We start from the raw sequence: 24,143 nt of genomic DNA, 5'->3' as shown, positions 1-24,143 counted from the left end.
TCTTTAAATGCAGCAATCTAAAGTACTCGTGTATATGTAAAGAAAGGACTGACCTGTAACCCATAATAGGGGGATTGGCATGGGCCTGACAAGTGAAGGTGACCCTGTCTCCCTCCAGGACAGAGCGAGGTTCGATGGACAAAGTCACTGTTGGTGGATCTGTGAGACAACATAATCAAAAGTTCATAACCCTTGCTTGCCTTATGATAAGGCATACCCTTTTATATTTGCTATGCTCGTTTTGTTATTTTTCCTAAAAAGGACTTTTAGTGTGCTTACGGTGCACATTGAGGGTGACTGTTGTGCTCTTGCCGGCGGGGGCGGCTTGGTTGGAGGCCACGCAGCTGTAATTCCTCCCTGTGTCTGTGTCGACGGGATGGACGGGAAGGAAGCTGCGTGTGGTCACTCGCTTGCGGTCTGGAAGAACCTCCTGCAAGTCATTAAAGAGTGGCTCATTGAACTCATTTACATCTGCGGGCGTTTTTTGGTAAAATTAGTGGCGTATTTTCCAGACTTCAGGCACACCCAAAAGTCTGAAATTGGTCAGAAATTTTACCCATAAATTACCATGCGCCTTAAATGCAGACAAAGTTGGAAATGCATTGCCACGTTGGTGCAATAATTGATCAGTTGATACATTCTTTCGCAGACCACAATTACAAATCAATGGTGGTGAGAGGGATCAAATCAGATTTGATGTTTGATTTAATTTATTGGCCCCGTGAGGGAACTTAACTTCTAGCGACTGTACCGGGGGAAAACAGCAGGCATTCCATTACAAAAACAGAATGAAATACAGATATGACTGATTGGATGGGTCAGTAGGGCCTTTAGTTTGGAAATGGCATAGGGGATCAGGCTTTTCCCAAAGCGGGCGCTCCTAAATCTTATTGTTCTGTATTTAATTCCTAAAAGTAGTGGGATGAAGTATAGGTGTAATGGGTGAATGATATCCTGGACTACTGTTTTTGCCAGTCGAATGATGGAGCTGTTTGTTAAGTCTGAGAGGTTGGGAGTGGCATGGCCGATGTTTCTAACTGCTGTGTAAATTTGATCCGGTTTGTGTCAAATAGCATAGTAAAAAAAACATGTAGAACAATAAAGGAGGATGGGTTGAACAGTGCTTTAGTACAGTAGAAACAGGAGATGAGGTGCAACATATAGTCTTTTGAGTTTACGGATGACTGACTGTCTTCGGATAGCAATGGTAAGAGCAGTTAATTTAAACCACCAGGTAGCGAGGGACATGTAGGGTTTTTCACAATTGCATAACATTGGACGCAACATAAATCAAACCCAGACCGTGGCAGAAAGAGCGCCAGATCCTATCCACTAGACCACTAGGGATACAAATGATACAAACGTATCAGGTCTTATCTCATTATTACATTGTTTTAGTCAAAGTAGAGAGAATATTGTTTCACTTTTAAGTGACAAACGTTTTGAATATGAGGGGCCATGTTTATGTTTCAGGACAAACAAATAACTTTCCAAAATACCGTTCTCTTCACTCAGTTTAGAACGACTGAATTACTTACCGCGATGGTTTTTCGTCATTCAGTTATGAATAGTGTGAACTCCATAAATACTTTGACAATGGTCTCATGGCCCAGCCCAATAAAACATCAATGATTTGGTTCCGTGAGATGAGAAGAGACCAAATGCCTTTTCATGTATCGTCTGTTGTAGTAGTAGTCTAGTGGATAGGATACGTTGCCTGGGTTCGATTCCCATTGCAGCCAATGTGATGAATTAGTATGCAATTCTGATCAGTGATATAGTTGAATGGGTGCTATATTTTTTGTGCTACCCTAGCCCATACAGTAGTTGTAATTCCAAGCGCCTTATAGTCCAGTGCGCCTAACATATGAATTAATATGACAAAAGAGTATATTTTGGATGTGCAGTTTATAATCCGGTGCGCCATATAGTGCTGAAAATACAGTACTCACAGTGCCACTGACGGCCCCTTCGATCGGCAGTCCATCTTTTAGCCACTCAATCATGGAAGGTGGTTTAGCACCTCGAGACACACAGCTGAGATTGTAGGACTCCCCCGCGTTCAACAGAACCTCTGGTCCGCCGTCGATCACCGGGTCATCTGGAGGAACTAAAAGAAAGGTTGACATTTTCAAAAGAAGACATTTACGGATTTTAGGTAAAACTGAACAGAAACCAACAAAAAATAATAAGTAGGAAAAAAAAGTACTGAGGACGGTGAGTTTGGCCCTCCTGGACCTCAAGGCTGCATCAGGGGCCTGGCACTCATACAAGGAGTCGTCAGACAGGTCGGCCGACAGGATCTCTAGGTTGTACTGGCCCAGCTCATGCACCCGCAGTACCCTGTATCTAGGCCAGGCTGGAAAATCAAAAAATTAAATTGTCAGCTGCCTGTTGAGATATAATTCCTCGCAGTGACAACAGGGCACTCTAAAGCACTGATCCAGGAGCTGTAAAGTTGTAGTTAAGGTGGAAGATGAGGTCCTTGATCCAGAAAACGTATGTAATTATAGACCTGTGTCAAACCTACCGTTTCTTTCTAAAATACTTGAAAAAGTAGTGGCACAGCAGCTGAATGATTTCATGTCCGAGAACAATCTCTCTGAATCAATGCAATCAGGATTCAGGGCTAACCACTCTACTGAGACAGCTCTGATTAAGGTAACCAATGATCTCCTACGGGCAATGGACTCTGGCGCATCATCACTTTTGCTGCTGCTGGACCTTAGTGCTGCATTTGACACAGTGGACCATAATATCTTGCTAGAACGGTTGGAAAAAGGGATTGGTCTCTCAGGAAGCGTCCTATTATGGTTCAGATCCTACCTCTCAGATAGGACACACTGCGTTAAATATGGCAAATTGACATCTGAGCCCTTTAGTGTTACCTGTGGTGTTCCGCAGGGTTCAGTGCTTGGCCCCCTTCTCTTCGGCATTTATATGCTTCCACTAGGTGATATTATTCGCAAGTATAATATCAGTTTCCATTGCTAAGCAGATGACACTCAACTCTATCTCCCGATGGAGGAATCTGCCACACTAAACTGTGGAAATTTGGAGGCCCGCCCCACCGAGATAAAAGAGTGGATGTCACTCAATTTCCTGCGTCTTAACTCTGAAAAGACTGAAATGTTAGTTATTGGTCCATCTAAGTCCCGTGACTTATTCTCTAAAACTGCTGTGAACATCGACAATTGCCACATCACACAGAGCGACTCACTTAAAAATTTAGGTGTCATATTTGACCCCGATCTGTCCTTTCAAACACATGTGAAGAAAATTACTAGAACCGCTTTCTTCCATCTTCGTAACATTGCTAAAATTCGTCCTATACTTTCTCAGTCGGATGCGGAAACATAATTCACGTGTTTGTTACCTCCAGTCTTGATATCTGTAATGCATTACTTTCCGGTCTTCCGATGACCAGACTCAAGAGTATTCAGCTGGTACAAAATGCTGCAGCGAGGCTTTTAAGTAGGACAAAAAAGTCCGATCCCCAATTTTGGCTTACCTGCATTGGCTCCCTGTTAGCCTAAGATGCGATTTTAAGGTTCTCCTATTACTATACCAAATCATACATGGACTTTCCCCCTCATATCTTTCAGAACTGATTTCCCCCTATGTCCCGGCCCGAAGCCTTTGTTCTGAGAGCGCCGGTCTCCTGGTGATCCCAAGAGCCAAGAAGTGTTCCGCTGGTTCGAGAGCGTTCTCCATCCGGGCACCGGTGTTGTGGAATGCTCTTCCCCCTGAGATCCGATCTGCTGCCTCAGTGGACATGTTTAAGTCTAAGCTCAAAACTCACTTCTACTCTATAGCATATGAATAACCTAAACTTCTTATATGTAATAACATGGTGAAGCCCTTTGAGACTATTTGTGATTAAGGGCTATACAAATAAAAATGACTTGACTTGACTTGACTGGACTATTCACTAAACAATGTCTTTAAGGGAGCATTTTGTATTATTTCACCATTAGATGTTTTGTGTAGTTCAAACACAAAGGAGTGCTAAAAAGCACAAGGCAGAATGCAAACTACGGAGACACATAGTAACCAAACCGCACCATTTCTATTTTTGGGGGAATCTTTAGCAGCAAAATGGCGGACAATGGTTTCAGCTCCCTCTAGGTAAGGCTCATATTATGTAAAATAAAGACAATTTTTTTGACCTACAAGTATTTTGAAAATTGCGTGTTTATACGAGTATTTTGGCTCATTCTTTGAGTAAAAATTGTTTTCTTTTCAATGAGTGATGAGTTAAAAACTAGAAGGTGCTAAATAATACACACTGTCGCTTTAAAAAAAGAAATACAAACTTAAGCAACATTTTGGAGCTTTTGGCCGTTGCAAAATGCTCTTCCACGCTAAAAATACAGTCAACGTAGTGTTTGCAGACGCTCCCCTACTTACGAACATTCGAGTTACGAAAAACAGTAGGTTTTATGCAACCTCTAGGTCTCACTTCAATTTAAATTCCATGCGCCTTATAGTCCAGTGCACCTTATATATTAAAACTATATCACAAAAGAATATTTTCAGTGGTTCACCTTATAGTGTGAAAATGAATCATGTTACCGCATACATTATATTTTAAGCATTTGCAAGCACTTTTAAAACCTGGAAATCATTAAAATTCTGGCATTTTCAAGGATTCCAAGAACCCAAGTGGACACTGATTTATTTTAATGGTAAAACCAGATGCTATAATGTCAATTTATGTTATATAAATCAAGTGTTTTAATTTGAAAGCATTAACTTATGTTTGATAGAACCACTAGGTCTCACTTCATTTTTAATTCCATGCGCCTTATAGTCCAGTGCGCCTTATTGGTTTCATGGTGAAACAGTCAAACACTACAAAGTTGAAACTTTCATGTCAAGTTTGTTTGGGAATTATGTAATGTTCAAAATGTAGTACTGTATTTAAAAAAATAACATATTGTTTTTATAAAAACTGTCTTGGCGCCCTCTGCCGGAACCAAGCGGTACTACAATCCCCAGCGTCACAACGAAATGGTGTGCACTCTAATTTGCATTGATTTAACGTTCTTGGTGGCTCATAAATCACGTGATGCAACGAATCCATGATCGAATTAGTTGCCAATGCTTTTAATCATTTAATGGATTTTGTCGATTCGTTGTTGAGGCACTAATACAGGGGTGTCAAACTCATTTTAACTAGGGGGCCACACGATAGAACAAACATTCTCTCAGGGGCCGGACTAATGAGGAAGGAAGAATGAAATGGAGAGATGGACAGAAAGAAAGAAAGAAAGCAAGAAAGAGAGAAGGAAATTGAGAAAAAAAGAAAGAAAGAAAGAAAGAAAGAGAAAAAGAAAGAAAGAGAAAAAGAAAGAAAGAGAAAAAGAAAGAAAGAAAGAAAGAAAGAAAGATAAAAAGAAAGAAAGAAAGAAATACCAGTAGATGGAGGAGAAAGAAAAGAGAGAGAATGAAATAAGAAAAAAAGAGAGGGAGTTGGAGAAAGAGGGCGGGACAAAGAAAAACAGAAAGGGAAAAAGAAAGAGAGAGAGAGTTAAAAAAGAGAAAAAAAGAAATATGAGAAACAAAAGAGAAATAAAGAGAAATTGTGAAAGAGGGGGAAAGAAAGAGAAATCCAAACAGAAATAGAAAGAGAGAAAAGAGAGAAGGAGAGAAAGAGAGAAGGAGAGAAAGAGAGAAGGGGGAAAGAGGAGGGGGATGCAAGAGAGAGAGAGGAGAGAAAAGGAAAAAGAAGGAAGAGAGCAAAGGAAGGTAAAAAGACACAGAGAGAGAAGGAGAAGAAGAAAAACAACAAAAGAAAAAGAGGGACAGAGCGAGTGAAAGAGAGAGAGATAGAAGGTGAGAGAAAAAGGGAAGACGAGAGAGAGAGACAGAGAGCGAAAGAGAGCGAGAGAGAGAAAGAAAGAAATACAAGTAAAGCGTTTGTGAGAGGCGCCTGGCTTTGGCAACATAAAGTGGACATATTTCACCCTGCAGCTCGTTTTTCTCTTGCGCTTCCCTCAGCTTTGTCTCGCGGGCCGGATTCAATCCCTTAGCGGACATTATATCGTGAAATGGCAAAAGAATACATACGATAATCGTACTTTTTGTAATTCCCCTCTGTGTTTTTCAAGCCACTGCAGCATGTGACGTATTACTTGGACAAAAAAAAAATCTACTCCCCCACCCGAACTCACCCGCCAGCTGTGCCACTGCTGCGCATTCTCACCAAGAGGTGGCATTCACGCGCTCTGCCAATCACCAGACAGTAATGCACGCATATTTATTTGCCACTTTTGGGGCACTCGACTCAGTTTCACGGCCCCGTGCAAGCATTTGGCTGCTCGGGCGGAAAGAACGCGAGAAATGGTATAAGATGCAGAGTTGTGTGCCTGGTTGTTGGGCTTCTCTCCTAACCTTGTGTGTCCTTGCTTGTGCTCGCACATGCATGCGCGCCTTGTTTATACATGCATTTGCATGTTTAATGGGGAAGAGGCAAGAAGCGTATGAAAAGCACAGAGGGGCCACACACACTCATGCTCTAAAACACTCACACACACACAAGTCTGTGTTATGCACAGAAGCAAAATGGTGGTTGTTATACTCAAGGGTTTCACATTCCATATATATTTTGCTTGACTTGGATGTACAGCGTTGCCAGTTTTGGGTTTTGTGTGCATTGACAACAATCTAAACCAGTGTGTATACTAGGCATACTAGACTGTAGGCATGCTTAAGGACTGTACTTCCCAAATTCATTCAATACGTGGACTGAGCAACCAGGGGAAAAAACACTGGACCGTGTGTACAGTAATCAGGGTTGGGTAGGGTTACTTTAACTGGGTTACTTTCAATTACTTTTGGATTACTCCAATACCAAATATGCTAATAAAAGACAAAAGAAACTAAATATGAATAAAATTATGACTCACAACACGTGGTAAGTTTTCTCTCCTGGCTTTGATCTCCGGCAAAACTAACATAAAATGCGACAGAAACAAAATGAAAATAAATCCAAACAGCTTGCCAACCTCATTTTTGCCGTTCCATGTATTCCGTTACTCCCCAAGCCTGCACAAAATTCAGTCATTTTATTCATAGTTAGTTTCTTTTGTCTTTTATTAGCATATTTTGGTATTGGAGTAATCCAAAAGTAATTGAAAGTAATCTAGTTAAAGTAACCCTACCCAACCCTGACAGTAATATCCGGTCATCTCTGTCTGTCCCTCACCCCCTTCATACACCCCCCTCCGGAGGAAAACAAAGCCTGCAACAAGGACAGTACAAACATCTTCTTTGTTCCTTTATCTTCTTTGTTTTCTTTATCCTCACTGTAAAATGTGGCCCTGGAGTGCCACGTCCAATTTCGTTGTCACAATATATTCAACCCATGTTGTAACAATGACAATAAAGGTATATTCTATTCTATTCTAATCCTAATCTGCCGTGAGACTTTGTCTGGTGTGCTGCTGGAATTTTCCCAATTTTATCCTTCCAAAAAATCAGGCCATTATTCAGTATTTTTGCTATCTTCAGACGAGGAACTGTAATAGTCATCCATATCAGTAGGTGGCAGTAGATTTTTATCTACTTTTCACTACTTTTACTAATTATCTGCTCATGAGATAGCACAGTACATTTAATAACGTAATTTGTTTAACAAAGCGGTTTAAGATTCCATCCATCCATCCATTATCTGCGCCGCTTATCCTCAGTAGGGTCGCGTGGGTGCTGGAGCCCATCCCAGCTAACTTTAGGCAGTGGACACCCTGAACTGGTTGCCAGCCAATCGCAGGACACACAGGGACAGAAAACTCATACGCTCATTCACACTCCCAGGGACAATTTGGAGCGGCCAATTAACCTGACATGCATGTTTTTGAGATGTGGGACGAAACCGGAGTGCCCGGAGGAAACCCACGCAAGCACGGGGAGAACATGCAAACTCCACACAGGAGGTTTGATCTCATGACCTCAAAACTGTGCCGCACACGCACTAACCACTGCGCTGCCGTGCAGCCCCGGTTTAAGATTGCACTGTAAAAAATAAAAACACAAATAAAGCACATCATACCTTTTTATTTTCAGTATTATTTTCTTCTTTTTATGTACTATTTATCTATTGATGAGGTAGTACAATAAAATATTTGACATAACTTCATTTTCAACGGACTGTGTGCCTCGGAACTTTTGTAGAAATAAAAATGTACCTTGGTTCAAAAAGGGTTGAAAAACACTGATTTAAACCATGGGTCACCAACCCTTTTAAAGCTAAGAGATACATTTTGTTACTTATTGGCACGAAATGCTACCAGTTTGATGTCAGGGTTCACCGCCCCTTTTTCATGGCCAAATTTACGCACTTTTTAAGGACTTTCAAAGACAATTTTCCAATTTTCCAGAGCCATTAAAAGAAGAAATAATCTCATCTCATCTCATTAGCTGCACCGCTTATCCTCAGTAGGGTCGCAGGGGTGCTGGAGCCCATCCCAGCAATCATCGGGCAGTGGGCAGGGGACACCTATATTGTAAATACTAATAATAATAGTTATTGGCTAATTGTCGCAATTCTTGTTATTATAAATCACACGAACATTACCACTTTACGCGTTAGACTACTGCTTTTCGCCTCTAAAAAACGCCTACCGATTTTACCGAAATTCTGCGACCCTGTCCACCTTCAAATCAGGACTCAAAACTCACCTCTTCAGACTTGCCTATTCCTGACCATCTGCCTCACACACCGCCCCTTTTAACTCTCATGTGTTTTATTGGCTATTTATAACTTGCTTGTTTTACTCTTCGTTTATTGTTGTGTCCAACTCATGTACAGCGACCTTGGTTGTCCTGAAAGGCGCTTCGAAATACGATGTATAATTATTATCAAGAACGAGCTGACTGCAATCATGACTTTAAGCCAGCAGATGGTGGCAGAGAGTTAAAGTCAAGTTAAGTCGAGTCATGTTAATTTGTATAGACCTTTAACACAAGGAGTCTCAAAGGGCTGCACAGACCACAGATTATTGCTAACTACAGACTATTATTACACCGTCACCTGATCTAAAACCTACATGACAGGTCAATCATGGACAATCCATCGCATCCACTACACAGCATTATCTCCAGACAGAAGAGCAGTTTCAGCGACAGACTGCTGTCACTGTCTTGTACTACGGACAGACTGAAGAGATCTTTTCTTCCTCATGCCATGAGGCTCTTTAACTCCACCCGGCAGAGTAAAGGCCCACATTAAACCACACCACCTACATTGGATATTACCGAATCTTACTGCAATATGTATTTTGAGAAGCACTATTTAGTTACTCTATATAACACGCTACAGTGGGCATTTGCACGTCACACTGGGTATTTGTATATTGTATTCTTTTGGCTTTATTATTGTACTGTTCTCAGCTCAGGGATGCTGCTGGAAATGTGAATTTCCCTTCGGGGATGAATAAAGTATCTATCTATCTATCTATCTATCTATCTATCTATGAGGGCAAGGAAAAACTCAAAACCTCAGCATGAAGAAAATGAAGAAACCTTGAGTCAACGTGAAGTATAGGTCATTCATAAGCTATAGAATAGAAGTGTGTTTTAAACCTAGATTTAAACAGTTCTACTGAGGTTGCAGATCGAATCTCAGTGGGCAGAGCATTCCACAGCACTGGGGCCCAAATGGAGAACATGTGGGTCTCTTCTTGGCTCTTGGGATCACTAGTAGACCAGCATTTTCAGAGCTAAGGCTCCAGACCGGAATATAGGTGGAAATTAATTAAAAAGTTCTTAATTCTGTACAGCCGCCTTAACGTATAAAGAAGCATTAGATTTTAAGACTGGTTTTCGGACCTATGAGGGGCACCAGATTATAAGGCAGACTTTGAGATTTCTGGCATTTTAGGTGAGCCTTATAGTCCAGAAAACACTGTATTTTCCTGTCCTGGAAAAAAGGTGCATGTGTGAGCTTGCAAAGGTGACTTTCAAAGGTACATAAAATTAGGTTTGGGCCAGATGGAACACTTCTAGTGGAATTTTTAAGTGCGAGGTTTATGACCTAGCAATCAAGTTGATGGAGTGCCGCAAAGGTCCAGAGGACGTCCCAGATTCCAAACGACTCATTTGCACGTTCGATTCCTTACCTCGCAGGTCCTCGCCGATGCCCAGCGCCAGGCCATCTTTGGTCCACTGAACGATGCCCGAATAGTTGAAGACCACACACGACAGGATCACCCTCTGGCCTCGGACCACCGACTGGTCTGCCGGCTCCTGGGAGAACCTCGCGGTCCACACTAGACAGAAGGAAAGAAAAATGTGAGTCATTGTTAAAGGTATATTAAAAATTTTAAACAAGCAAAATGTAAGTAAATTGTACATGCTTTTTTGCATAAAATCAATAAGTATATTTTTCATCAATATATTTCAATTATTTTTCGAGATAACACAATTTAAAGGCTGCATGTTCTGTCTTTGTCATCCTGAGCTGTGATGTCATCGGAGGAACACCAGCAACAAAGCTAGCAAGTCGCCATATTGTTTTACGTGTTAGTCCAAGAGGTTACGAGTATTTGCAGCAAAGTCTTGGTCATTTTTGTGCTGCTTTTCTTTGGTTTGACTCTTGAGTTTTGTTCTGAATACATTGATTAGTAAAAGAACTTTACTTCTTGTAGTGATATAGGGCTATTTACGTTGTACTGTTTGCACTTTCTGACTTTATTTTCAAAACTATGTTCAATGGAAGATATTATAGTTGTAATGTGGATATAGTTTTAGTTGTATTCTAATTCCATCACTGCTATTTTGGTTTGAGTCTCTTGTCATATGTTCTGAAACAATTAAAGTTAAGTCTCTCCCCTACTTACGACCATTCGACATACGAAAAACGGTAGATACGAATATTTTTTTCGGGATGACAAAAAACATCTCGACATTGCTGTAAATTAGATTTTGTATTGTGTGCACCTTTCTCCGAGTAGAAGACATTGCTGTAGTGCTTCTTTCTGCCGCTACTGGCATGTGGTGGCGCTGTGAGAGGTCACCCAGAATCAACCCCAAAGAAGAAATATGGCTTCCTTTTCCTAGTTCGTGTGTAAACACACTGCACTGTATCTCTAGCACGCAAAAAAACGTAGACATTTTTAATGTTTAATATCTCGTGCATCCATTCAATATGGTTCGTGTAAAGAAGAGGAGAGCCGTTTCTTTTAAAACAAAAGTGGAATAGGAAAGCTTGATGCGGTTGAGAAAATGGTCTGATTGCTTTTTTTTGGCCACTTTTTACCACAAAGGAAGATCTCTTGAGGCGCATCTTCCATAAGTAATTTAAACTCAACTTTATTTTTCTTTATAGAGCATATTATTTTATTAAATGTTTATTTTTGAGTACAAATCAATACAGGTTACTTATACAAGCCTTAAACATACTTATATAAACCTTAAACATACATTCCATACAAAATGTAACACTGAAGCAACTTACAAACAAATTAAACTTCCGAACGATCGTCTCGTTTGTAAGAAGGGCAGCGTCTGTATTTGTGACGCCCTTAATCACAAGAAGTCTCAAAGGGCTGCACACACTACCCATTTCACATAAAAAAAAAAAACGTATAAAAACTCTTGGCCGACTTTCTGTTTCTGCCATTCTCCAACATTCATCTCTGATATGTGGCTAAAAATAGTGTGATAATGAGATGAAATTAAATGCCCTTTCATTTATATCTAGTGCTTAGCATTTGTTAATCTCACCACCGTGACCTGGGTTCGATTCCCAGTGCACCCAATGTTTTGTGATTGCAGGCAGCAATATTTTTTGACCAATCAATCATTGCGCAAAATTGCTAATATACTACTGTAAAACCTTGTGTACAACTAGCAGCCAAACTTGTGAGTTATTTGTCTAGATACAAAAATTGTGCATTGCAATTAGCAATGCTAATCAGAAAAGATTGAAGATGCAGTGTTATGAATCTTTCAACTTTGAAACGTTAAATTGACAAAGAACTCGTCATTGAACCTTGAACTCAGTGTTAACGTTCCATGCAGGTATGTTTAAGTGTCCTTACAAAGTTAAAAAAAATACACATTTTCTCTATTAAGTGTTCAAAGAGCCTTTAGGCTTTATTTTCCATTGTGTCAATCTGCTTATATATTACTTTTATCAGGCCTGTTTTGGGGCGGAACAAATCCCCCAAAAGATGAAAAAAGAAGAGTTTATCAAAGCATGCAAATCATGTGTTACTCTGCCGCTATCTCCTGGCTTAAAGTCATCAATGCAGGCTTAAGTTTTTAAATGCCGCACCCCACTTGTAAGCAGGCGCAACCCTCAGTCTGACAAAATATTGTTCCCCACAAAAAAGCGAGCAGCCATCAAAACTACTGAATAGTTTTGTAAAAAAAATCACAAATCATAAATCAAGATCATTCTTTTCCACAGTGGAGTGCCTATTTAGGTCGCCGCCATATTTGACCAGCATCCAGGCACCACGCTGTGCTCTGTGGCACTGGCTCACACTCACACCATACAACACAGATTCATTTCGCAGTCAAATATTACACACTGGGGCTTTAACACTTGCATTGTAGTTATTTAATAAAAAATAGGGTTAGGGTATAGGCTTTAGGGTTAGCCGCAGCCCCCATGATAAGTCAAGGGCTGCTTCAATACTATTTAGTTCAGCTCTCACGGTTCGGGTTAAAATCTTTGTGCTTCGTTCACCGTAATTATAAACTAGCTCAAGGGCCCAACTAGTCATGACATTTTCGAGCAAAAAGTATCGGTATTGAATATGTATCAAACAATTTATTTCCATTTCTATCGTATTAAAACCAAAATTTGGCACCGCGGCTGGGTGGTCAGCGCGCAGCCCCACAGTGCAGAGCTTCAGGGTTCAAGTCCAGCTTCCCGGCCTCCCCGTGTGTAGTTTGCATGTTCTCCCCGTGCCTGCTGCGGGGTTTTCCTCCTTGCACTCCGGTCTCCTCTCACATTCCAAAAACATGCATGCCAGGTTAATTGTCCAGTTCAAATCGTGTGAATAAGCGAGTGAGTCGTCTTTCTCTGTGTGCCCTGGGACTGGTTGGCAATCAATTCAGGGTGTCCCCTGCCCACTGCCCGAAGACGGCTGGGACGGGCTCCGGCACCCCGTGACCCTAGTGAGGATAAGCGGTGCGGATAATGGATGGATGAAACCATAATTCCCAGTATCGCTCACCCCTAGTCAAGAGAAGGAAAACAAAGCTTCTCGTGCTGACTCAGTGGAGAAGATATCAAAAGGCAATTTCAGCCTCAAGACTGGCTCTCTTACCCTTTCCCTCATTTCTTCCTCCCCCGACCTCACCCCGTCTTGCTCATTCCTCCCCGTGAGTCATCTCCCAAGCTTCCAAAGCTACAGTGGCCATTATTGTTTTTGCGTTTGGACCCCACGATTATGATGAACCGGAGAAGGGCTGCTGGAAAATGGAGCAAATGATTAAAAAAAAAAGATAGGCACGCTTTTGTGAGTCTGTCTTTCTGATGACAAGCTGTAATTAGCTGTCCCTCTGAGGCAGGACTCCCGCACAGTCTCCCTCTTACTGAACCGTTGCTACCCATGTGAAAATTCTGCACTGTTCGTTAGTTTTTGTAACTTCATTTTGCTACTGTGCTTCACAGTTAATACGAAACGGCACAGGGGTATTCTGGGTGCGGGCAAGTCTGATTTAATAATAATAATAATAATTTCCTTGTATTGTCATTCTGTGTAACAATGTACACAGAACGAAATGTCGATTGCACCTGACCCGTTGTAGCGAGCCGATGCAGCCGCAGCCATGTTATGTCCCTAAAATGCAATTTAAGAATTGATGTAACCCACACAATGTTCTGCAAAAAACACGCTTGTGCACATGCATAGAAATGTTTTCATACAGAATGCTTATGTGAAGTAAACTGAGACTAAACTGTAAGAACACTGAAGCATTGAGTCATTGATTTGTGTAGAGGTCATTTTCTGCCACTAGATGGCATGTGTGTTTCAAGCTGGACTTTAGTGACAGGAACGGTACTTGTTCAGAGCAAGTGGTATTTAGAACATTTATACAAACTAAAAAAGTGTGATTTATCTCTTTCTTTCTCATGGTCTTTCTCTCCCTCTCTCGGTCTCTTTCTCTCTCTCTCTCATGGTCTCTCTCTTTCTTTTATGGTCTCTCTTATGGTCTCACTCGGTCACTCTCTCTCTCTCTGATTCTCCCCCATGGTCTATCTCTCTTTCTCTAATAATCTCTCTCTCTTTCTCATGTTCTCTCTCTCGCTCTCTCTCTGTTTCTCATGGTCTCTCTCATGGTCTCTCAGTGTCTCTCTCTCTCTCTCTCTCTCCTCCTTCTCGTGGTCTCTCTCTCCCTCTCCTTCTTGTGGTCTCTCTCTCTCCCTTTCTTTCTCATAGTCTCTTTCCCTCTTACTATTGTTGTATCTCTCTCTCTTTCTCTTGGTCTCTCTCTCTCTCTTTCATGGTCTTTCTCACGGTCTTTTTCTCTCTCTCTCCCTCTTTCTCATGGTCTCTCTCACGGTCGGCCTCTCTCTCTCTCCCTCTCTCTCTCTCTCCTTCTCGTAGTCTCTCTCTCTCTTACTCGTGGCGTGTCTCTCTCTCTTACTCTTGGTGTCTCTTTCACTTTCTCACAGTCTCTCTCTCTCTCCCTCTCTCTCTTTTTCATGGTCTCTCTCTTTCTCATGGTCTCTCTCACTTTCTCACAGTCTCTCTCTCATGGTCCATCACTCTCTCTCTTCCTCTCTCTCTCGTTCTCGTAGTCTCTCTCTCTTACTCTTGGTGTCTCTCTCTTACTCTTGGTGTCTCTCTCACTTTCTCACAGTCTCTCTCTCTCTCCCCCTCTCTCTCTTTTTCATGGTCTCTCTCTTTCTCATGGTCTCTATCTCTCTCTCTCTCTCTCGCAGTCTCTTTTTCTCATGGTGTCTCTCTCCCTTTCTCATTGTCTTTCTCTCTCGCTCTCTCGCTCTCCCCTTCTCTCTCTATTTTGCTCATTCTCCTTCACATTCCCCTCTTCCTTCTTCCACCTCGTTCCCCTCCCTTTTTATCCCACTGCCGTTTCCTTCTATTTTTCAATCTTTCTCACCTCTCGGTCACTCTTTAGCTGCCGGGTGAAGACATTTTTGTCCAATGTAAACATTCCATGAAGCCAAAAATTGTAAATGTATTTTTTTTCCACATGAGAGTGACGATATATGTATACATATTCAATTGTGAAAACATACCTGTCAACCTTAGCCAATTGCTCCCACTTACTTCAACAATTTATCAAAACGTTACAGCACCTATTTACTCACGGCAAGACGGACTAAAAAGAATGCAGCGGCAATATTAGCAATCTACGATAATTTTGTTGTCTGATACCAGTGATCAAGAAGGTTTGGTAAGAGCCGAAATGGGCAAGACGAGATCGTTCTAACTTTTCCTTTTCCTGTGCAAAAATTGTTTACCTGGTACAGAATTTGAAATAAAAAAACGTGTAGAATACGGGGGGGATTGACAGGTATGTGCAAACCTCCCAAGACGTCCACTTTACGCGTTAGACTACCGCTTTTAGCCCCTTAAAAATGCCTACCGCTTTTAAAGAAAATATATGTTTCTTAAGATTAAAACTACTTTGAAAATCTTAATTTGTGGGACCGTGTGTATCTCTGTTTGTATGTGACTTATAGGCTGAGAAACTGCTGAACAGATTTTTGTGAAAATTTACACAGTTGTACTTTAGACCTCGGGAAGTGTCTGAAGCTAGGTTTTGTCCCAAGGCACCCCCAATAAATACCAACAAAATTGATAAATATCTGATTTTGCATGATCTGCTTTAATGGTGTCTGTAACACCCTCTGGCGGCCAAATTGGGGACTGCGGCCTCCAGTCATACAAGCGGTGGGTTCCAGTCTTTTCTCGGGACAGCAATGCTGGGCCATTTTACTTGTGTAAACCCCCCAAAAAAGGACATCTTGTATCAAGACTAGCATTTTAATCCACTTTTGCTTTATTTTGAAGCAAGACGAAGTCTCCGTGTGTGGACAAACTGCTACAACGATTGCACTAGATTTCCGTTCTGGTAAAGGTTTGCCACTTCTGGGTTTAAAAAAAAAGGTCATGTTGTTGTTTTTGTTTAAACATTCCTGAAACGGATTGTAGCGCGATAAAATCTAACGCTTTTAAATGTCAAAACGTTGGCATGTGCTGTATGTATATGACATTTTTAGCCATTATGCGTTCTATTTCTGTGTTCTTTCTCCCTGCTGGTAGGAAAAGGGTGCTAGGCACACTGTCATAATTCGTTTATCACATTAAATATCAAGCCCCCAGCACTTTCTCTCTCCCTTCTCTACCCGTTTCTGTCGCCTCTCACTGTTGCAATTTCACTTTATTTAAACGACCAACCGAATTTTGCCATCCCTCTGCCCCCCTGGCCCATTCCCTCACTCTTCTCCCTCGCTCCGAAGCCTGCAGCGCTCCTCTCACTTTGGACTATTTTTCAACCAACTGCCATATGCCTCGCCCGAACACAGTCGTGGCCCCTCGGTCCTTTACTCCCCTCGTGCGCCCTCTTATTGCATATTCGAGCAGACCGGGCGTGATATTCCAATGTGCATTATGCCGGCTAATGCGAAAGAATGCAGTCGTGCAAGAGAGAAATGGAATCCACTCACAACAATAGCTTCTGACAGTACCGCGCATTAATATTCCAAAGATAAAGAAGATGTGCGCGGCTACGTGGAGAACGGGGAGGAGAAAATCAGATGCAGATGGAGCTCAACGGCATGCATAGCTAGAATAATTCAACGTCGAGTATAGAAAAAATAAAAAAGTGTAGATGGGCTCCCTGGAACCGAGAGAGAGAGAGAGAGATAGCATGCACTTTGTCAAGCATCAATCTGACACAAATTAACAGCACGTGTAGGGCAGCAGAAAAACAAAAATTTGATTAAAAGCACATGGGTCAAACTTATGGCCTGCGGTCCAACTCATTTTATGTGGCCTGTGAGCTGATGCTAAGAGAAGAGGAAAAAAAACTAACAATAACTTGCATGTAGTAAATTCAATGAAATGAAATGAAATGAAATGATCTGCATTTATATAGCGCTTTTCAAGTCAAGACTTCCCAAAGCGCTTTACAGTGTGCTTCACATTTCCCAATAGCGGCCGTGCAGCCATGAAAGGCGCTAACCTGCATATTGGGGGTCTTAGGGGTTCAGTGTCTTACCCAAGGACACTTCGACATGTAACACGGAGGAGCCGGGATTCGAACTGGGATCCCTTGATCCCAAGACGAGCGCTCTACCTCCTGAGCCACTGCCGCTCCCAAAGGTGAGAACAACCAGGAAAAGTATGTGTGTGTCTGTGTGTGGAGTCAAACTTTGGAACAATTTACAAGATGAGATCAAACAATGTCCAACTATTCATGTGTTAAAATTTAAATCCAAAAAAAACATGAGTGGCGAAATACAGGGATGAAGAAAATGGGATATGAGTGAGATTGGAAATACTGCGTTTAAAACTATGGTTAACTTTGTTGTTATTTTTGCTATTATTATATCATAACAGTTATTATAAATATTAATTTTATTTTTATTGTTGTCATTATCATTTGTGCCGCAGTTATGTTTGATAACTAGTGGCATTATGATGTTGAGGGATGGGTATTATGAAGATTAGTGTATAAAATATGTGATTATTGTAATTATTACAATTATTGATATCTGACCTATGTAATAAGTATATCCATGAGATTTTGTTATATTAGACACAAGAGGAGAAGAGGATTTGTAAAATGTATTTAATAGGGAAGATAAAGGGGTGGGGAAAATAAGCGTCTGCTTCTGACTACCCCTTGTCGAACATGTTATGTAACATTATTTTTTGTTGACTCATTGTTTTTGTCCTGTTTTTATTTTAATATTTGAAATAAAGTTTTCATTCATTCAGTTTTAAATATCTAATAATATAAACCCGGGCGCCACCCGCAAAACACCCTAGCTCTGTTTGCTAACAACCATTAATCAACCAGAGAACTTTGAGAAAACCCATCCCCGGTGTTATTTTACCTAAACTGAAAGTCACAGAAACACTGTTTAAGGCAATATGGAAAATACTAAATTAATAAAGCAGCACCTGGGAGTTTTTGTTCAAAGAGGCTTTAGTTCCTCTCTATAATAGATATGAAATCCATCAGCCAAGTTCCCATTGTAGACATTTTCATAAAAAACATGACAAGCAAAAAGACTTTTGAATCATTAGATCAGTTATTTAAATTGGTGTTCGTATGCTATTTCTGTCACTTTCTATTCTGTATTAGTTTCCCAAAGTGAAATAAACTGTAGTGGGAATGGATTGAATTGTGGTTTTGGTTATACAAATGCCTGACGACTTACGTACATTCGACTTACAGATTCCGGCAGATACGATCATTTTTTTCGGGATGTCGAAAAATATCTGGACATTGCTGTAAGTTAGATTATGTATTGTGTGCACCTTTTTCCGAGTAGAGGACAGTACTGTAGTGCTTATTTCCACCACTACTGGCGCTGTGAGAGCTTATGCAGCATCTACCCCGAAGATGAAATCCAGCTTTCTCTTCCTAATCCAAGCGAAAACATACTATACTGTATCTCCAGCGCACTAAGATCTCTGATGTTTTTACTGTTTAATATCTCGTGCATCAATTCAATATGGTTTGTGAAAAGTGTAAAGAAGAGGCGAGCCGTTTCTTTTGAAACGACACTGGGTTAAGGAAGCTTGGTGCGGTTGAGAAATTGGTTGGATCGCTTTTTTACGGCCACTTTTCACCACCGGGGAGGACCTCTTGAAGCCCATCTTCCAAAAATAAGTTAAACTAAACTTTATTTATCTTTATAAAGTACATTATTTTATGAAATGTTTATTTTTTACAAAAGAAACTAAATATGAATAAAATTACTAAATTTTGTGCAGGCTTGGGGAGTAACGGAACACATGGAACGGCAAAAATGATGTTGGCAAGCTGTTTGGATTTATTTTCATTTTGTTTCTGTCGCATTTTATGTTAGTTTTGCTGGAGATCAAAGCCAGGAGAGAAAGCTTACCACGTGTTGTGGATAATTTGATTCGTGTTTTGTTTCTTTTGTCTTTTTTTTGCATATTTGGTATTGGAGTAATCCAAAAGTAATTGAAAGTAATCCAGTTAAAGTAACCCTACCCAACCCTGTATATATATATTGTATTTTTATTGTATTTTTTGATGGTTTAAGGCGTTATCATTGAAGAAAAAGCATTGAAAAAAACACTCTAAAGAGGGCAAAAAAAGCATAGCTAAGTTGCCCCTGAACATGATGAGTGGTTGGAAGTAAAAAAAAAAGGAAATGACAAAGGTATTACACCGTAAAGGCGTGGACATTCCATGGTCAAAATACCTCTATTGTAGATAAAGTCATTTCTAACTGCAAGGGTTTAAAACTGTCGTTGTTTGCTGAAGAGCCAGCCGATGTTTCTCTTGTGCTTCTCTCAGCTTGGTCTCAATGGCCACATGAAATGACGTAGAAGGCCACATTTGACAGATTGCTTTAATACAAGCTCAGGCTGTTTTTTTTTCTTCCTTTTTTAACGTAGCAGTAAAGTCGAAGGTGGCCCGAGGCCAAGCAAATCCTCCCTTTAGCTACCTCGGCGAGGCCAGTTGGAGGTATTCCCTCAGTAGTAAAGCACAAATGTAATCCAAACTCAAACTCATCCGGCAGAGGATGAACAATCTGCAGAGAGGGTTGAAAAAAAAAAGGCAACAACACTGACTCATTTAAACATGTGCTTCTCGCCTTCTGATTTCCATATTATCCGCTTAACACTTGCCAGCGCCACAGAGCGAGTCAGTCGGTGTGCTCGATTCGAGGTGTTAAAAGAGCAAAATCCAAAGCGGGGAGCTGCAAAAAAAATGCATTCTTTCATTATGTGGGTTATGCTGCAGTGACAAATTTAGAGTGTGTCCTGATTTCCTTGAGTCACTCGTCCCCAAGACAATATCGAAGCTCTCCCCGACCAAATGGAGAGTAGTGATGTGTTGTTTGCGAACGAAACGGTTCTATGAGTAGGCTCTTGGGAATGAGCGATAGGAGCCGGCTCCTTTCGAAAGGCATACTCCCTCTCACTCCCTTTCTCGCTGTTTTACGATCCCTCTTTTTTCTTCGCTTTCTCCCTCTTTTTCATCTTTTCTTCTCCCTCTCTTTTCCTCTCTTTTGATGCTCTGTCTTTCTATGTCTTTTCTCTCTTTCATTCTCTTTTCTTTCTTTTTTTCAATCTCTATTTCACTTTGTCCATCTTTAACTCTTTATTGTTCTCTCATTATCTCTATCTTTCAACCTCTCTCTGTCTTTCTTTCTCTCTGTTTCTTCTCTCTCTCTTTCTTTTTCGCTCTTTCTCTTTTTACCATCAGACCCTCTATTCCTCTCTCTATCTTTCTCTCTCTCTTACTCCCTGTCTCTTTTTTCTCTCTCTTTTTCACATTAAAACTCTATATATATAACTTGATACTCTCTATAACTCTATCCTTCTCTCTTTCTCCATCTCTCTTTCTCTCATTCTGCTATTCTCCCTCTCTTTCTCTTTCTCTCTTTCACTCTCTCTTTTTTCTTTATTTCTCTGTCTCTCTTATAACTCTCTTTATTATTCTATCCTTACTATTTCTCTCTTTTTCTCACTCCCGCTTTCTCTTTCTCAGTCCCACTGTCACTCTCTTTCTCGCTCGTTTCTCTCCAATTTTTCTCTCTCTTTCTTGCTCGCTCTCTCACCTGTTCGCTCGCTGTGTATTGAAACACCAAGGCTATTATAATATAGTAGCATACATTTAGTACATAATGTATCATTATTATTGTTAATATAGCATCATAAACTACAAAAAAATTGAAGAACCATTTAGGAACCGGCTCTTTTCAGGTAGCTGAGCTGAAAGAGCCATTTCTTGAGGAAAAGGACAAATGCAGCGTGACCGCGCGTCCACAAAACACGCGCCATGGCCGCCAGACGGTCAGCCACTTCCTGTGTACTCACGCAAAACATCACCGCAATCCAGCCTGAACGTATAATCGACGAGTCCGGGCGGTTTGCAGCCCTGAGAAGAGCGGACGCTTCTAAAGAAAATAAGGCTGCTTGCCAAAAACTACTTGGTTTTCTGTCGGGAGCATACAATAAAAAACACATACACAAGTCTATAAAAATTCAAATAAACATTATATCTACCGTGTATCACACGCTGCTGCACCAATGCTAAAGGCTGGCTCATCTCTGAAGAGCGGGATGACACTTTATGTCGACCAGATGATGAAGGTGCTATATCTGAGCCAGATAAGGAGGCTTCTCCTGTTACTGGTAACTATGGTAACCAGTACTATTTGTTTCAAGTGCTATGTGTTTCAACAGCCTGGAGAAAGGGATGGGCGGCTGTACTTGCCCAAGACACACCACAGAAAGTGGTGCCCCTACAACCTGAACTTTTGACAAATCCATAAACCGTTTTTCTATCGTCCTAACTATACAGTTGTAACTCTTTCAGCTTTTTAAGGACATCTCATACAACACCTTTTCCCTCATTCACTACCAATGACGACGAAACACGTCAAAAATATGTCCTGAATTTGATGCCATTGACTGCTTTAGATGTCAATTCTCCATTCTTCATTAAAGTAGGTTGAGTAAAAGTGGCAGATTTCTATACGTTCATCAGATTGTCCCATTTTATTTCTCATTAATAAGAGTTGCAATTGTCACGGTTCCCATGGCGCCCAATTGGCCCCGCCCGTGTGGCGCCAGCTGCGTCTCATTGACAAATTGGCTTTCCGTTCATTTAAGCTCTGTGCTCTCATTTTTCCTTTGACAGTCCGTCAACGAACCTCTGTCCCGCAAGATGTGGGTTTGGACTCGGTCCTGTTTCCTGTTGGCATTTCCTCTCCGGTATTATTTCTGTTTATTTTTGTCACGTTTAATATCGGTTTCCTGTTTCGTTCCCGTCTATTTTTACCCTGTTTATTATTGTCTCCAGTTTTCATTCCCGTCTAGTTTGTCCTGTTTTTTTTCAATATCCTGTTTCATTATCAGTCCTGTCTGTCCCGTCCTGTCTGGTATCGACCCCATCTGTCCGATATCTACTCGAGCAATTGGTATCGATCTTGTTGGCCGTTGGCTTCCTGTCTTTCCACGCCAGACCGCTGCCTAACGTGCATGACTCCCCATTTCCCGTAAAAAAATGCTTGTGTGTGGGAAACGTCACACATTTGGGTCCTGATCCTGTTCTGGTTCATGACGGCAATAGTCTGAGGTAGATAGGTATGTGTCTGACACATCTCAGTCAGCAATTTCTTTAAATAAAACTTGGGTATCTATTTTGACACAAGCCACAGGTGATCAGATCGACCCAACCTGACCCAACCTGATCCAACTTGACCCAACTTCACGCCACGGGTAGCTCAGCCTCAAAATGGGCACTATAATGCAAGATAGCTTCACCTTCATTTGTGCCTGTAAACATCCGAGGGGGCATGACAGATGCATGCAAAAACATCTGGAGCTATTTATAGCGAGCTTTCTGCCCGTTTGGCCCCGCACACCCCGACGCGATACTGTAAATGTCAACACTCGCTGGTTTCTCTCTGGCCAGGGATGGCGAGTAACGGAATACATGTAACGGCGTTAGGTCATTAGGATACCAAAAAATGTATTCCGTTACAGAGACAGAAAATAGACATCATTAAATTACAGTTAAAACAAAGATTACGTTGCAGGATAATAAATTTATTTAAAACTATTATTACATATACTTAATGCGCCGATAGACGAGTTGTGTATATCATAATATCTCTCATCTCTCATCTCATTAGCTGTACCGCTTATCCTTATTAGGGTAGCGGGGGGGCTGGAGCCCATCCCAACCATCTCCGGGCAGTGGGCAGGGGACACCCTGAACTGGTTGCCAGCCAATCGCAGGGCGTATATCATGATATCAATCACTAAAACTCGAGACACAGAGAGATAAGGCGCGTTCGTCTTGGTGAAGTCCAAAGGCCAATTTATACACTGTGTTGCATGTAAAAGCACTTCCCTTTTTGTCCCTCTTTATTTTTCACTCATTTTGTTAAATTGGTGTAAGTAGTTTTGTGGTGGTAGCGTAGTTGCGCACTGGTGATGCGTTCAGGGACATTTAGTAAATTTGACTGTCATCTCTTTTTATTTTGCAGGTAATTCATGTTCAAAATCAATATATGATCGTTGTATTGTTTTTTTCGTGAAACGTGTTTTCCATAGCCTTGTAAATCTAAATATTGTCAAGAGGTTTGGCATCCCAACTTCAAACCATCAAAACTTGACACAACAATCCTAAGAGTTTGTTAGAAATTTATAACGTGAAAACTTGTAGACGTTTTTACCACGGAGGAGGACCTCTTGAAGCGCATCTCCCAAAAGTAAGTTGAACCTCACTTTATTTATCTTAATAGAGTGTATTATTTTATGAAATGTTTATTTTTTAGTACAAAATAATACAGGTTACTTCTATAAGCCTTGAACATACTTATATAAACCTTAAACATTACAATCCATACAAAATATAGCACCTAAGCAACTTACGAAAAAATACAACTTAAGAACGATCCTCCAGAACCTCGTGGCTAAGTCGGGCAGCGTCTGTAATATTCTATATCCGGTGTATACTATGTGGTTCAAATTTAAGGACTACAAGCAACTTCCAAACCTTGGTCTGCTCCAATTCTTTTTTCAAATTTCCATTGTTCTAACAAAATTTTATAATTTTATTGTTTTTTGTCATTTATTAGCATAGTTGGCATTAGAGTAATCCAAAAGTAATCATTTTACATCATTGTTATATTACGGTAGTTTGACTACGTTACTGATTACATCCTTTAACAGTAACTAGTAGCTGTATCCGATTACATTTTTAAAGTAACCCTCCCAACCCTGCCACTGACGAGGATTCCTACACATCCGTCGCACCCTCTTTGTTTCCAGCTGCCTCCCTGCAACCGACAAACTCCCCCCCGTCCGTCTCTCACTCCAACCTCCCCGTCCAATCCCGCGCTTCGGATGGAGAACAGGCGCGGGTCACCATAGCAACAGATGACGATAGAAATTAGCTGCTGCAAAAAGTTTAGAGCCGGAATGGTC

At 41.0% G+C, this 24,143-nt stretch overlaps 1 protein-coding gene across 2 annotated transcripts in view; it reads right to left on the bottom strand.

Moving 5' to 3' along the window:
- Positions 1 to 24,143, bottom strand: part of kirrel1a (kirre like nephrin family adhesion molecule 1a) — a 61,250-nt gene that overhangs the window by 18,386 nt on the left and 18,721 nt on the right. For both annotated transcript variants that reach the window (XM_088347695.1, XM_088347696.1), the window contains exons 2-6: positions 10,122 to 10,271; positions 2,210 to 2,359; positions 1,953 to 2,110; positions 280 to 430; positions 54 to 159 (exon numbers count right to left, since the gene is read on the bottom strand). In XM_088347695.1, the coding sequence (XP_088203821.1) occupies positions 54 to 159; positions 280 to 430; positions 1,953 to 2,110; positions 2,210 to 2,359; positions 10,122 to 10,271 (715 nt within the window). The remainder of the gene's footprint in view (positions 1 to 53; positions 160 to 279; positions 431 to 1,952; positions 2,111 to 2,209; positions 2,360 to 10,121; positions 10,272 to 24,143) is intronic.

This window comes from Urocampus carinirostris, chromosome 11, assembly GCF_059441175.1.
Source record: "Urocampus carinirostris isolate Australia breed hairy pipefish chromosome 11, RoL_Ucar_1.0, whole genome shotgun sequence".
Lineage (NCBI taxonomy): Eukaryota > Metazoa > Chordata > Actinopteri > Syngnathiformes > Syngnathidae > Urocampus > Urocampus carinirostris.
This window is presented reverse-complemented; position numbering and strand designations above follow the sequence as displayed.